At 33.4% G+C, this 17231-nt stretch overlaps 1 protein-coding gene across 2 annotated transcripts in view; it reads left to right on the top strand.

Annotated features, from left to right (window-relative positions):
- Positions 1-739: 739 nt before the first annotated feature.
- LOC145246718 (uncharacterized) overlaps positions 740-17231 on the top strand; it is a 143064-nt gene continuing 126572 nt past the window's right edge. For both annotated transcript variants that reach the window (XM_080108461.1, XM_080108462.1), the window contains exon 1: positions 740-1722. In XM_080108461.1, the coding sequence (XP_079964587.1) occupies positions 1582-1722 (141 nt within the window). In that variant the 5' untranslated portion in view covers positions 740-1581. The remainder of the gene's footprint in view (positions 1723-17231) is intronic.

Here is a 17231-nt window from a genome sequence, read left to right as displayed (position 1 = left end):
ATTGAGTTTAATGTCTGTAGACTAAAAACTGACAGAGGATTTTGGTAGACAAAATTTGTAAACAAATATATATACGCATACACAAATATAATAGAAAGAGGTATGTGTTTACTATAACCTTTTTACGCAAATATTACGCAAGCATAAATTATATAGAATATCTGCATGAATATAATTACACGTAATAGTTAACTAAAAATGATCATCTTATAAAAACACCGAAAAATAACTAATAGGGAATTAATTAAAATGAATATTTGAAAGAATATGCCAGTCAGCTAGATCTTTTGCAGATGAATGCAATTCCACGATCCATATATAGCAAAGTTATATTTTCTTTTGAAATAAATAGAAAAAAGGGGGTTTAATATAAATATCAATACACAAAAATCCACACACACACACACACACACACACACATATATATATATATATATATATATATATATATATATATATATATATATATATGAGAAATGAAATGCAAATTAATGCAATATACACAGTTATGGCAAGGCAATATATTGTCCTTATGAGATCGATTGAATTATTTCCCATCGAGAATATCGATTTTAAAAATTGAATTAATCGATTAATTATTCATTTTTATTAAGGAGTATGAAAATGCCAACCGTTGCATCCGATACAAAATACCTATTCTATTTAACGATTGATGCACGTTCAGTTAAGTTTTCCTTGCGATCGAACGCACATTTTTTTGTTGCTGCTGCTGATTATGATGATGCTGATACTATGGCTGATATTGCTTCTCATACAAACCAGCTGCGCTTCCCGCGAAATCAAGTAACGCTTTCTATCATTTATTCCTGCAACTAAAAATCGCACATCTAGTGCTACTGCTATGCTTTGTCAGGGTTCGTGTTTTAGAAAAAGGCTATGCAAGTCTGGGGAATCCTCCCTATTGGGTGCATTGTTAGTGTAACGACTTGTCTAAATCGGTCTCCCACATTCTAGCTATCTCTCTCTCTTTCTCTTTCTTTCGCTCCCCTGTCTCTTTCTCCCTCTCTCTCTCTCTCTCTCTCTCTCTGTTATATACTTCAACTCAAGTCCGTTTTACTATTCAGTTGAAAGATACTACAAAAGAGTTCGCGGAATACTTTTAAAGTCCAGAATTAGCACTGAAACTTAAAACCTAAAAAAAATAAAAAATCTTTAAAACTAAAAGAAAAAAAAAATTTTTAAACAAAAAGTTAAAAAGAAAAAATCCCTCCCTAGAAAAAGAGATAAAAGGCGGGAATTCTAACTGCTCGTGGCTTATCATTGATCGATTTCTTTTTGTTCATCTAAGTATATGAGAAACGTCTACAAATTGAAAGCGTGTCAAAAATCTAGCGGCTCTTATTACTGATTCTGTTTTTTTTTTTCATTATCTTGACGAAGGGATATTTGAAACGCTCAGGTGTAGGCAGTCTCCTCTTCACCATCGTCATCCTCCTCTCCTTGTCCTCCTTCTTTTCCTCTGCCAGCACTCACCGTGTCAGAAAGAGATGGAGACACGGTCGTGAGCGTTCGTTTATAGCGTATCCCCCCTCCACCCTCATGTGAAAGACGAACGCGCGCATGTTGCCGAATCGTCCGTACATGTGCGGCGAGTGTACACATCAGACGGATACAATTGCGAGGAGGCTGACATGTGAAAACGACAAGGAGGATTTTAACATTAAAGATGCTCTCAGCAAAACACAACTGGAAAACAAAGGGGTTTGTACATTCGATTGATTTGCTATTGTTTTTTAACGCCTTTTTTAATGCACCGATTTTTTAGCCCTTATTTTAGTTTGCGTTAGAAGGCAAACAACAAGTGCCCGTCTACACGTTGAACGCATGGCTGTAATCCATCTACACACCCGTCGTTTGTGTAGATATTTGGTTGGCTTCGTACCATTTGCATTATTCGGACTACTGTTCTATTCTTGAGCGTTATTGTCACAACGTTTCTGCCAATGTAACCTCCGTCCTCTGCAAGTATATCTTTCTGTCGAACTCGTAGGAAATGCATGGCATTTTTAATTGAACCCTTTACTTACCCCACGCGAGTAGTATGCTCTCGTTCCGTTAGGCATGATCGGGTAGATGTCTATGTCCTAAGTAATTCGCAGTTGTATTCTGAGTTTTACCCGCATTGGTGATTGAATCTACAACCGTGTACAAGAGTGTCACTTGCAACTGAGTTTACCAAATACTTTATCCGTTACGCCATGGATCGCCCGCAAGTGCAAATTACTTAGGACTACTACCAAGTTATGGCTGACGGAACGAGAACATACTACTACTGTGGATTCTGTTCGATATTCCGTACTTATTCCCGAATTCAACGGAAAGATTTCCTAGTTCGATAAAATACACCTTAAGAATGTTGGAGGTTACATCGGCAAAAACGTTGTGAAAATAGCAAGATGAGAAGCGTAGTCATAACTATTGAAATAACATGAATTCGTAATCGTTATCTAAAAAATTCAGAAAAATAAATTTCCGCCGTGTGTGTGTTTTTTTTGTTGTTTTTTTTTTAATGTTGAAATCTGTTGTATTTTCAAATTTTGGTATCTGTTTTCTTTTTAACCTTCTGTTTTAAAACCATTAAGGAATCTTTTTTTTTTTTCGAGTTAATTTCCACTTATTTGTAGATTATGAAAATGTAATATCAAATTGAGAAAAAAATGAACACTTTCCTTTTGCTTTTTTATTGCTTTTTATTTTCTAAGCGACTAAGATTAAGCGACAAGATATTGAAACATCTTGTTGGACGTTGGAAAATAGCTGCAAACAACTTTTTGGCCATTTGACTAGGAACAAAGTGTAGTATCAGTTGTGATGCTACATTTATTCTATTCTGTCCTCTGTCAGCGAAGGTGAAGTTTTTCAAGAATTGTGATATTTTTCATTTTTGTTTCAATCTAGAAGTGCTTTTTTGAGGGAGCTCGATTATTCCCATATTAAAAGCAGACCTTGTGTCTAACTCTGTTTTCGTGGGAAAACATGTAAATAGGAACCACAGCAGAAATACTGACCAATTAGTTGCTATGTTTTTTTATAAAAACTTTTAAATTTACAAGTTGTCTAAAAATGTACTAACATTTCGAATTACGATAACACGTTTCTTTAAAGACATAGGGTGTCATTGAATAGCTTCGAATACAAAATACAAAAAAAATAGAATTATGTTCGCAAATGTTCATAATTGTTTAGACAATGCTGACAGCGCGCACCAAGTGATTCTCAAACATCACGAAACAGGTAATTACCTTACATTTTGGAGACGCTATATATATATATATATATATATATATATATATATATAAATGGCGGGAATATTATTGCAAAGCCAATGTCTAGAATCAACAAGATGATAATAAAAAAACTGAAAAACTTTTGTAAGAATCATCGTCATCGTGAACTAGCAGGGTGACCTGACGTTGCCCGAGATTGAATGATGATCAACGAATATTTCACACCCACATATTTTTATTGTCATCGAGAGCGATGAAAGCAAATCGATTTATTGCCTGCTCTAATTGATGACCCATCGCGATACACCTGGATGAAGATTCACGTGCCTCTAACAGTAACTAAGTTCACAATATATTGTTGTCTACATCGCAGTGCACCGAAATGATGTAGCAGATTCCACTACGAAGTGACTTAGTCTACAATACATTGTAGTTTATATTGCGCTGCGGAAAACCTACTGTTGATTTTGTAAAATTATCTTTTATATATAATGACTTGCGTTAAAGTTAAAATGCAAAAGTCAAGTATCGTGCTTCAATTGATACTTATCGAAGGCATTCCGACTCAAAACCTATCAAAGAACACTTCCAAGTACATAAAGCACATTCGTCTGAAATTTCATAAAAATTGACCCAGCCGTTCGCGAGTCCATAGGGAACGAACTCACAAACACAGACACGCAGATACACAAACACACAAAGTTCTTTTTAATAAGCGTAGAGATTTTCGTTATCGAGAATTCTATTTAAGATTATTAAAAAGCAATGTTAAAATAAATAGACAATTTGAACACTTTTCTGTCGCTTTTATTATTGTTTTATTTTTAATTTTTACAATCGAGTTATTAAAACATCTTGTTGCACGCTGGGAAAATGTTCTAAATAATCTGAGAGAAAATATCATTAACTAATTATATTTTTTTAACCCTTTTAATTTTAATTAAATAACAATAAAAGTGGCGGTAACATTGTTGACAACCCACTATTGATTAGAAAATAATTCCCTAGACTTGAAAACTATTACTGAAATATAATTCTTGACATAAATGAATAGGATTTAGGGTGCGAGAGTTTTTTTTTTCTTTAGTCCTCATCTTAGCGATATGTTTTAGAATGGAGAAATACTTGATGAGTGTTTACTCGTTAGTAAATAAAATTAAAATAAAAGCAAAACGGAAATATTTCCTTGTGAAATCAGTTGATGTGGTTCCCAGGCATCTTGAAAAGCTAGTGTCGAATGCCGAATGCTGACACTCATATCTATCTATCTCTCTCTCTCTCTCTCTCTCTCTCTCTCTCTCTCTCTATATATATATATATATATATATATATATATATATAAACTATTATATAAAAGGAACTTTGTCTATGTGTGTATAAGTTCCTAAACGACTCGAACGATTTTATTGAAATTTCACATAAATGCAATTTATGTGCCTGGCAGTGTTCTTAGATAGGCTTTGTATCGGAATGTCTTCGATAAATATCGATACTAGATAATTGAAAAATCCGATGAAAAAAGGAACAGGCGATTTTGACTAAAGTTAATGCATTATATAGCCTAACATTACAAGAGTATTTGAGAATTTTTATTACCGCACAAGCATAAAAGCCCGACATATAAAATCAACAATAGGTTCTTTGATATGACAGAGGTGCGCTCGAAATGAATGTTTTTGTTTAGAGTAAAAATGAACCATGATACTTGACTCTTGCATTTTAAACTTAAATTCAAGCCTTTATATATATAAAAAAAACATTTTATATAACAAACAGTGGGTTCTCCACAGTGCAATGTAAACTACAATGTATTGTAGATTAAGACACTGCGGTGAGGTATATGAAGCATCATCCCGGTGCACTGTGATGGATCCCCAACTAGAGCAGACAATCAATCGATTTGATTGAAAAATGGGAAATTTCACCGATTTCTATGACAATAAAATATGGGTGTGTGAAACATTCGTTAATCCTCATTCAATCGCGGGAAACAGCGGGTCTCCCTGCTAGTTGAGTTCTAAAGAAAAACAAAACAAAAAGAAACGTTATGTTGTACACGTTATTATTATATATATTATTTGTAAGAATTATATTTCAGTAATACATTACTAGACGTTAATAATAGGGAGTTTCTTTCCAATCACTCTGTAGACAAAACAAAAATTAAAACTTTGGAATTTATAAGCATCGTTTTATATTTCTATATTTTTTGTTACTAGTCAAAGAACTCGTTTATACAGACGTCAAATCATGACTAAAAACTTGTAAAAAGTTGTACAACTGTACGTTTTTTAAGAAAAAAATATGTCTAATCTATATACCTATAAAAGTCAAAATGCCTGTGTGTGTCTGTCTGTGTACATTTCCCTACCAAATAACTCTGTCAATTTTCAGTCTACAGACTCGAAATTTGACATACGAGGCATTGAAATTTAGAAAAATATTTTAATCGGTTTTCGGTCAGAAATTTCGCTGGTAAGGGGTCAAAGTTAAACGATTTGACCTTTGAGAACTCTACCAAACTCCTCTGCCAATTTTGGGTCTAAACAGTTAAAATTTTAGATATACGTAACTTGGACATGGATCTAACTTTATAATTTGATCTGAGTCCAAAACAGTAAATGTTAAGGGGGTCATAATTGGGATCAAAGTTTTAAAAAAATTGACTTCTGTGGTCTCTACCAAATTACTCAGCCAATTTTTAGTCTAAACATTTGAAATTTTACATACAGTGTATTCAAACAAGCTTTTTAATCGTTTTTTTGTCTGAAAATTTGACTTTCAAGGGATCAAAGTCTCTAGCAAACTATTAAGCCAATTTCAGGTCTACACATTTGAAATTTTACATAAAGGGTATTCAGACATGCAGCAAGTTTTTTAATCAGTTTGTGGACGAAAATTTTGCTGGCGAGAGGTCAAAGTTTACGGAGTTTACCTTCGCAGACTCTACCAAACTCCTCTGCTAATTTTGGGTCTAAACACTTGAAAGTTTAGATGTAAGTTGCTTGGATATGGATCAAACATTTTAATTTGATTTGAGCCGAAAACAATAAATGTTCAGGGGTCAAATTGGGGTCAAAGTTTAAAAAATTGACGTCTGCGGTCTCTATCAACATTTTTTTTATAGTAGTTAAGGAAGCCTATTATATAAAAATGACATTACCGTACATATTCACACTTTTTAATATATATATATATATATATATATATATATATATATATATATATATATATATATATATATATGCACATGAAGTTATGAATAGTACATAGAGCCCCAGAAAAGCCGGGCGGAAGCGCTAGTTAGCTATATATCAGCTCTCGCCCGTCAGGCAATCAATCGGTCATTCTATCACGCTTTAGCATAGAATAGAAGTATTTTATGCGTCCACGCGTTTGTATAAAAAGCTCCGATCGTCAAGTGATACGTCCGTCTGTCAGTCTTGTCAACTTTAAACTAATGTTTTCTATTTTCATCTTCGTCCCCCACCATCATCAGAAATTAGACCATATCTGTAATGATCTGTTCCCTGTTGATTTTTGCGATCGAAGTTCTGTGCAGTTCTAAGAGGTCCACCCTCCCAGGCTTTACCTTCTCTCTTAGAGAAGAGGTTAGATTATTGCTAATCACCTGATGTGCTCTTACCGGGGAATGCCGACGAGGCTGCCCAGGCACTTTTTTCAATCCCATTTCCCGATGTTGGTGTCACAGTTCTTGCAGTGGGAGAGAACTAAAATTCCTATTGTTAAACTCGCAAAATAAATGTTCACATCGTTAAAATGCATGCTATAATTATGAGCTGTACACACGATGTCGAATGTTATTCGTTTAGAGACAAACCGAAGTACCTGTCGACACCGGGTAATGAACCAGAAAAATTATATAGTCTTTATATTAACTGTATCTATTTTTATGCACGGCATAATAACGTTGACGCACCGGCACCCATTAGATCGCCGAAGTTAAGCAATACTGAGCTTGGTCAATACTAAAGTGGGTGACCATTTACGAATACCAGGATTTCGATTGTAATCAAGCAGTGCCGAATCAAATGAGAATTGGTTAAGGAGGGCGCAACTTTTGCTTCCAAACTCAACGCGTGTTATCCATCTGTATCAAGTTAGGTATTTGAATATATAGAATTCACTAATAAACTAATAAATTGGTTATTATCAAGTTTAGGACACAATGGGCTGGGCGTAAAAGAATTTAAATGTGGGTTGTATTTAGTTGAATTAAGTTTTGTAAAAGAGGGATTAAAAGGGATATAAAACTTCTGTGGAAGTTAAGATATCGATTTTTGTGAAATTTTAACGCTAGATATTACATATCACATTTTTTTGAGAAGTAGGAGCGTTAGAGTGCGTAATACGGGTGCCACCGTTCATTTGAGAATCAAATATTTTAGATTTGCATCAGATATGATCCACACGCGTTAAACATCAATTAAACATGATTCCTTGAACTAGTTTTTATTTTATTAAGATCACTTAGCCCTAAAACTTAAATTTGAGAAATTTTCTAGAATACGAGTTAAAATTTGAATAGATCATAGGCATAAGATTTAATATCATTGTATCTCGATTTTAAGTTTCATATCAAGGAAACAAAGTGGTGCTAAATTGTTATGATCGGAGAAATAATGTTACACGTCTTGGGGCGGATATTCAACTAGTTCAATATGGAATTTAAAGTAACTATTAAAAAATTGAAAAGTAACCGCTTTAAATAGTTGTTAAAATACTAATCTGCGTCAGCTATGATCTAAAGAATTAAATCCCTTTCATTTCTGTTTCGCTTAACGAAACTGAGTATAATATATATATATATATATATATATATATATATATATATATATATATATAAATCAACACGCACAGGTACACACACAACACACGCACACACAACCACGCGCGTGCACACACACACATATATATGCATACATATATATGCATATATATATATATATAATACGCATCAAGTGCGCTTGAAAATCACATTACAACGCAATTTCACGAAAATAAACAAATATTTTAATTGCTTGAAATGTATAATTTAAATATATTTCGGAGTCAAACTCCATCCTCAGTATCTTGTTTCTTTCTTTCTTTCTTTCTTCTTCTTCTTCTTCTTCTTCTTCTTCTTCTTTCCTGCCATGTAGTAAAGTTGATATATATACATACATGTATATATATATATATATATATATATATATATATATATATATATATATATATAATATGCATCAAGCGCACTTGAAAGCCAAATTACAACGCAATATTACGAAAGTAAACCAATATTTTACTTGTTTTTAATTTATAAATTTCGAACAAGTAAACTTTTTGTTTAATTTCTTAATATTACGTTTTAATTTAGCTTTCAAGCGCACGGTGCGTATTCTATTTTATTTAAATTTAATAAACGCTTCTATAACGGAACTCACAACCCTTACACACACACACACACACACACACACGCACACACACGCATACACACAACCACACACACACACATATATATATATATATATATATATATATATATATATATATCTGAGTGACATAATCCTGCTCGAGATTAAATAAGGATCGACGAATATTTTGCACCGCCAATACTTTATTGTCATCGAAAGCGGTGAAATCGCCCGTTTTTAAATGAAATCGATTGATTGCCTGCTCTAGTCGAGGACCGACCACGCTGCGTCAATAGGAAGCTTCGCATGCTTCCCCGCACTGACTTAGTCCATAATATATTGTAGTCTACATTACATTCTTGATAACCTCCTGTTGGCTGTATAAAATAATTTTTATATAATGACTTGAATTAAATTTTCTATTGCAAATCTCCAATATCGTGGTTCAATTGTGCTACAAACAAAAACATTCATTTCCAATAAATCTACTGTTGATTTATACACCGGGCTTATCAAATACGCTTGTGATGTAAGGTTGTATAATGGTGTTAACTTTAGTCAAAATCAATTTGTTTCTATTTTTAATCGTTTTTTTTTTTTTTTTGCTTATCCATATTCGATACTTATTGGAGGAATTCCAACATAAAAGCTATCTAAGAATACTCCCAGATACATCAAATAAATTTGTTTGAAATTTAAAGAAAATCAGTCTAGTCGTTTCAGAGTAAATAGGAAAGGAACACTCACACACTACATATGTATTTATATGTAGGTATTATAAATCGATAAAATAGAAAATATATGATGCAATCAATATTTTCTAATCTTGCCCCATCAACAAATATCGTGTTTCAGAATAAGTTTTAATTTTTTTTTAATAATATTTGAACTTGACTTTTATTTACACACACATGCGCGTCGTGTTTGGAAGGTAAGAAGAAGAAAACCCCAACAGAGTATCCGATTATAAAATAGAGGCTGGAAAGGGTCCAGAAAATAAAATTAAAAAAAAACATTATATGCCCAAATGTTTAAATATGAAACCGACGGTGCTGATGTTGTTCTAATCTTTTGTGCCACCCACACACACACACACGGATATATATATATATGCATACATACATATATATATATATATATATATATATATATATATATATGATGATGATTGCAACGTCTTGTCAGACGAGTGCCACTCCCTCAGGTACTGAAAGTCCATGAGCCCGAAGATAACCTTAACTGTAGTTCTGCCAGAAAAAAAAAAATTCACATGCACAAGCAGACATTACACTGAAGACGGTCACTGGTATATATACATACATATATATATATATATATATATATATATATATATATATATATATATATATACATGCACGCATGCATACACATATGCACATACACACATACAAATAACCCACATATATGCTTACATACATACACACTACATATATGCATACATAGACATACTTATATATATATACATACACACACACGGATATATATATATATATATATATATATATATATATATATATATATATATATATATATATAAACAGCCGTTCGCTACACTTGATTCATCTTTCTACGACCGTAACTAGTTAGAAAGAAAATATATAGAGAACAACGACTTTTTGTGATAAATGATCCCTTGACAACATACACTTTTGTAGGCAGAGCGCTCATTTAACGTGTTAGCGACCTCTCACATAACAGTCTTTGGTGTTTCCAAGTGGCCAGCCACTTAGTACTTACTAGTTCAAACTCAATCTAACGAGAACATGATCGTTGCTTCACATGTAAAGCAAGTAAACAAAACATGGACGTATTAAGTGATTACTCTTCGCTTTATTACTACCTCTATATACATAGCCACCTTATTTCCCCTTTCGACAGTCACACACACACACACACACACACACACACACACACATATATATATATATATATATAGATAGATAGATAGATAGATAGATATGCGTATGGAATACAATACGTATATACAGTTTAAGAACGTGTATTCAAACACGTTTTCGAAAAAAATTAAAAGCAGAAAAATAGTTCCGGCTTTATCGAAAATTATTCTCTAATGACTATACTAAAGATTAACCAAAGTTTTAACACGTAGGATAGATACAGCACTGCTAATTATAACTAATCACACACACACACACACACACACACACACACACACACACACACACACACACACACGCACACACACACACACACACACACACATGTACAGCGTGTCCGAAAAGTCACTGAAGAGGAAGAGTTTTGGACTTAAATTGATTCTTTTTTTTATATCTTTTTTGTAATTTTAAAAGAATCAGACTAAGATATAGGTAAATTTAAAAAATAAAATGCACAATTCAAACAAACTTAATTTATGAAAAATAATGTCTGTTAAATGTTGCTTAATTTTGCTTCGCATTTTTTGTACTCTTTCCAAAACATTATTCATGACAGATTGCAGGGGGATCTGGATTGCGATTTCATTCTCTTACTTCGTTCCTGATGTTTTCCTTCAATTATTGCAGGGTTTGTTTACCTAGACTCTTTTTTAATATATCCCCACAAAAAAATTCAAGGCTAGTATAATCTGGTAAACGTGGTGGCCATTTGACATTGTCATAGCGAGAGATAATGTTGTCGCGAAAGCATTGCCTGCTTTCGGTAAAACAAGTTCCCAACTTTTATATATTTTTCAGTGCTGAACGTATTTATAATTAATTTTTAAAATATTATCTGTAACATATCTGAAACAGGGGAAAAATAATCATTAATAGTAAAATGACAATGATTTTCAACCCTTCAATGACCTTTGGGCACCTGTACATATACTGATATTTATGATACAACTTCTCAAATGCACTTGTGATAATAGGCTGTATAAAGGTGTTAACTTTGATAAAAATCAACTATTCTTCCTTAATCTGAGTTTTTCGATTATCTATTTTCGATACTCACGGAGGCATTCTGATACAAAACCTACGTACAAATACTCAGACAAATCAAGTACTCTCGTATGAACTTTAAAAAAAAAAATGGGCCAAGCTTTTTCATGTTCTTAGGGAACGAACTCACAAGCACACACACAAAACCTCCTTTTATATAATCTATCCATCTATCTATCTATCTATCTATCTATCTATTCTATCCCCTTCTCTCTCTCTTTCTCTCTCTCTCTCTATATATATATATATATGTGTGTGTGTGTGTGTGTGTGTGTGTGTGTGTGTGTGTGTGATGGAAAACAGGCTGTAGTCATTTCGTTATTCCGTTTTGAGTCGAAGTTTTTTCTATTGCATCGATTTTACTCGAAAAAGGTTGCAATCCATATTTCTTCATAGCTTATGAGTAAACTAGTAGGCAAGACTAGACTGCAAATGCCTGCTAGAGTAACTCGTATAGGAAGAAAAGCGAACTCTGAAATCACATCTGTGATCCGGTATTCTGATACACCTGCATGTACATGTATGTAATTGTCTTTGTGTGTTCAGCGTTCAGATCGCGGTGCTCGCCGCGCTGTATCGATCGATTATGATTGCGCTGTTCAATTTCACTAATACGAGACCCACAGGAAAGGTACAAATCCTTACTAATCTGTTTCTATATATGGCTACATAGTAGAGTAGACTGGCCTATAGCCCCTACTATAGAAGCAACTCGTTTTAAATAGAAAAAAAAGACCGAGACGCGTAGTTCATTGTTGTTATTCATTTGCGTCAAACACTTTGTCACCTACGAATGTATGTGCGGTGTTGTGAAACCCATTTATTCATTCAGTGACATAGACAAGGGGAACTGAATAAATAACTGCGTTCACAACCCATCAGCTTAGGCATGGCAGAAACATCAATTCATAATTGAAAGCTCATAAGTAGATAAACATCATTGTTTTATGGTTTAACTATAATTAGTTCAATACCGCTGAGAAAACGACAATATGTCCGAATTTTTAAACTTATTCTTACAAAGGAGTCATCACCTGTATCAAGGTCTGAAGCTCACTTGAGGAGCAGGGTTATTGAATGTAAGATTGTAGTGTAGTAATCATTAATGGCGTAAGTTGGGTAGAATTTGATTATTTATAGACACGATCCAATAAGAATTGTTTACATTGGACTTGAAGGCTACCATTGTGTAGTCGGCTAGGAAGCAGGCCAGCGGAACAGTGTTCCACAGGCAGATAGTTCTAGGAAATAAGTTTTGTTGGTGGAATCTGTGGCTAGATTTAGTCACAGATAGAAAGTAAAGGAAAATTGTTGATAGTGGTTGTGGCTAGTCGAGTGTTTTTATGGAAGGTGGGCAAGGGAGACCATAAATTAGAGCTCAGACGAGCACTTGCCATGAAAATAACGATAGAGCCGATACAAGCTCGCAAAGTGTTTTCTGTGAGAAAAAGGGCATCACCTGCTAGGTTTCGAAGCCGATTTTGAACTCTATCATAGATAGGATAGGGAAAGCCGATTAGCTCCTGTCCAGATATGGCAACAGTACTACATTTTAGGATGTACTTGACTCTTATGCAGGGATTGCATCGACAGTGAGATATCTACATTCAAGCTTGGTTTTAGCTGCATTAAAATTAACCAGCCACCTTTTCCGCTATTGCACCACGTGCTCAAGATCAGAAGAAAGGAAATCAGAATGATTTTAGTTATCACAATGCAATTGGCAATCCCCTCTGATCCATTTGGGCGAAATCCTTTCAAAATACGAGGTGCGAAAATGTTTTTGTTCATATTTTTAATGAAACATAGGACTTAGAATTCAAAATGTATGGTGTTTAATTTAAGTGGAATGACTTTGTTTTATCATATTGATGTTGTAAAAATATTGTGCTGACCTGTTTCTAATTAAACACTATAATCTGATTAGCTGATAAAAAGTAGATAAATCGTAGAAACATTTATGCTGTTTAATTGTTTCAGCTTATAATGAGTGTTGATTAAATAAATATGCGCTGAGATTAATTCATGAAAAAGTTAATGAATCTAGCTTGTTTAACTTTTTCAGAAAATGATTATATTTTAATGCATGAGAGAATCGTACATTTATTTTTATTTCTCTTTTATGTTCATCAAGTCCTTTTGAAGAAGAACACGAGCATTCTTTTCACGTCATAGACACACTACCTTTGGCTAAATATTGACTTCTATGCTTTGTTTCAAATCCGCATAATTGAGACAGTCTTGATAATAAGACAAAACGTTGATGAATTTTCGGTTTTCGTTTTTTCCTTCTTAAAAATCTTCAATTATATATATATATATATATATATGTATATATATATGTATATATATATATAATATATATAATATATATATATATGTGTGTGTGTGTGTGTTTGTGTGCATGTGTGTATGTGTGTATGTGTATGTACGTGGGTGGGTATGTTTGTTTGTGTATATGTGTATATATATATACATGCACATATATACACGCACCTGCACGCACACAAACAGTCATATATATATATATATATATATATATATATATATATATATATATACAGAGAGAGAGAGAGAGAGAGAGAGAGAGAGAGAGAGAGAGAGAGAGTTGGAAGTTTTTAACCCTTAAAACTATTTAAAAAAGACTATTTTATTTTTATTTAAGGAGTAAGTCATTTAATAACCCGCATATATATCGCTAGTTAGCATTCCAAAACCAGAAAATGTATTCATTTCAAACTCATAGTATTTTATTCAGATAACACACGCGTTTAGTGGAATAGCAAAAATTCACAGAACCAGATGTGTGTTTCTCAAAATAAGAACGAAAAAACAAAAACAAAAAAACAAAAAACAAACAAACAAACCCGAGTTTCTTTTTCCTTTTTAGTAAATAGAAAAAACATTGATAAAAAGAACTGGAAAACATAACGTTTGCAAAAGCAAATAAAAAAAACTCATATATCTATAATATAAAGCTGAACGTCTGTGCGTGTGTGTCTGGTCAAGAATATGCTCCTATATGGTTGGCTATTTTTAAAAACTGATCACATATAATGATAGAAGATGTATCGAGACACAGGAATAGGTATGTTTGATCTGGCATAATGATGATTCATTAAAATTGTGGGGTCTGCAAACGCGCCTGGTCCACAAAGTATGGAAATAAAAAATGTAAAATTTAAAAGAAAAAACGTTTACAAGTGTTTTTGATATAGATGTGCATAATAATACTTTGCTAAGTATGTTTTAACTTAAATAGGGATGGTATAATAAAATCGTATGGTCTGCGTTCGCGCCTGACCTCAATAGAATGGAAATAGGCACAAACTTTAATAAAGACTTTTCATATCTATCTGCGTAAGTATACTTTGATAACTATGTTTCAGTTTGAAGAAATATGGTATAATACAATTATGGGGTGTTCGTTCGCGCCTGACCTCCATAGCATGGAAATATGTCACAAAGTTTAACAAGGGTTTTTAATATAGATCCACAGAATATTGTGATAAGTGTTTCAGTGTGAACAGGTATGGTATAATAAATTATGGGGGTTATCTATTTTATTTTTACTTTCATCATATTTTGCTTTTATTTTGATATCCCCAAATTCGAAGCTATCTCTTTACAACCGTTCCTTTTCATAACCTATCATACTTTCATAAATCAGAGTCCATTTTCTGTAGGCTGTTTTTGAACCCAGTCAACGACGGGTACTTTTGCTAGTATATATATATATATATATATATATATATATATATATATATAATCTGTACATGTAGATAATAATTACATATTTAATATTAAATCATTATTTGTACCCCCCATTTCGATTGTCGCTTTAATAAGTAATAATAGAAGCCGCCAAATCTAAGCTATAAATGCAGGTTACTTTTCGTTGAACACTGTTATGACGGCTCGCTGACACAGAAATAGGATTTATTTCTGATTGTGTCTGTGCTTCTTGAAGGTAACCTTATCTGTCAGGGCACTCAGAAGTGAGTTACAAGTCACTCTTATTCTGGGATTCGAATCGTCCAACTGATGGTTCTGTAATGATAAAACTTCTACGTAGGTAGATTACAGTTAAATATTTATTATGAAATAATTATAGATCTATATCTATCTATCTATCTATCTATCTATCTATATATATATATATATATCTATCTATATATATATATATATATATATATATATATATATATATATATATATATGAGTGTGTGGGGGTGTATATGTGTGTGTGTACAATACATGAGCATTGAATTTAATAATACGCATCAAATTTATAAAAATATTAAATTTATGAGAATGTGTGCATTGAATCTAAAGGCTATTAACACTGCGTAGAATAAAACAAGTATAGTAATACTAATAATTATCGCTTATACACATAAAAGTCATTTTGACAGAAATCTTGGCATTATCGATTAATATCTCCCTTTTTCTATATATTCGAGGGTGGTTCCAAAAGTAAAATCAGCTCAAAATTTAAAAAAAAGTAATGTCCTGTTTTTTTTTTTTTTACTAAAAAATTTAAACGTTGATGAGCTAGGAAAACGAGCGCTTTTTCGACGCTAGAATTTATTTTTCTACAAAATCAGCACCATTCGCAATGCAAGTCAAGTCACCGTAACATGCTAAATTTCAACCCCCTCCGATCCATTCGGGCGGAATGAAAAAGTAGAAGACATTATTTTGGAATCTCACACACACACACATATGCAAGAACTTTGTTCTTGAACTTTTATATGAAGCGGATGCAGACCTTGTTTCACATTCAGAAGCACACACACAGATTTTTTCTTTTTTTTTTACACAGTAGTCACCATTATCAAGGCCCGGAAGCCACTCAGGAATAAGGGTTATTGCAAGTACATTACGTTAGTGTTTTTTTTTTTTTTTTTTTTTTTTTTACACAGTGATCACCACTTATCAAGGCCCGGAAGCCACTCAGGGATAAGGGTTATTGCAAGTACATCACGTTAGTGAGGAGATTTTATGAAGTGTTTAATTAGGGGGGCGGTTCATTAGGAATTTGTTAACATTAGACTTGAAGACATCCAAGTTGTAGTCAGGTGGGAAGCTCGTGTGGAGATTTGATGAAGTGTTAAGGGGGCGGTTCATCAGGAATTTGTTAACGTTGGACTTGAAGACATCCAAGTTGTAGTCAGGTGGGAAGCAGGCAGACGGAACAGAGTTCCACAGGCGTGCAGTTCTAAGAAAGAAGCTTTGTTCATGGAATCCACGTTTGGATTTGGGCACAGATAAAGAGTGGGGGAAATTTTTCACAGTGGATTCAGCTAGACGGGTGTTTTTCGTGAAAGATTGGCGAGGGGGGACCAGAGATTGGAGTTCAGACGAGCACCTGCCATGGAAATAACGATAAAGCAAGGATAGGCTCGCAACGTCTCTTCTGTGGGAGAGAGGTTGCAGGGTAGAGAAAAGGGCATCCTCCACTAAGCCACGAAGTCTATTTTGTACTCTGTCAAGGCAGAATAGGCTGTTTTTAGCAGCTCCTGCCCAGATATGGCAGAAGTATTCCATCCTTGGACGTACTTGGCTTTTATATAGATAGAGATGATTATCCACAAGTTATCAGA

Source organism: Euprymna scolopes, chromosome 24 (assembly GCF_053919585.1).
Source record: "Euprymna scolopes isolate OS-2025 chromosome 24, ASM5391958v1, whole genome shotgun sequence".
NCBI classification, from domain to species: domain Eukaryota; kingdom Metazoa; phylum Mollusca; class Cephalopoda; order Sepiida; family Sepiolidae; genus Euprymna; species Euprymna scolopes.
This window is presented reverse-complemented; position numbering and strand designations above follow the sequence as displayed.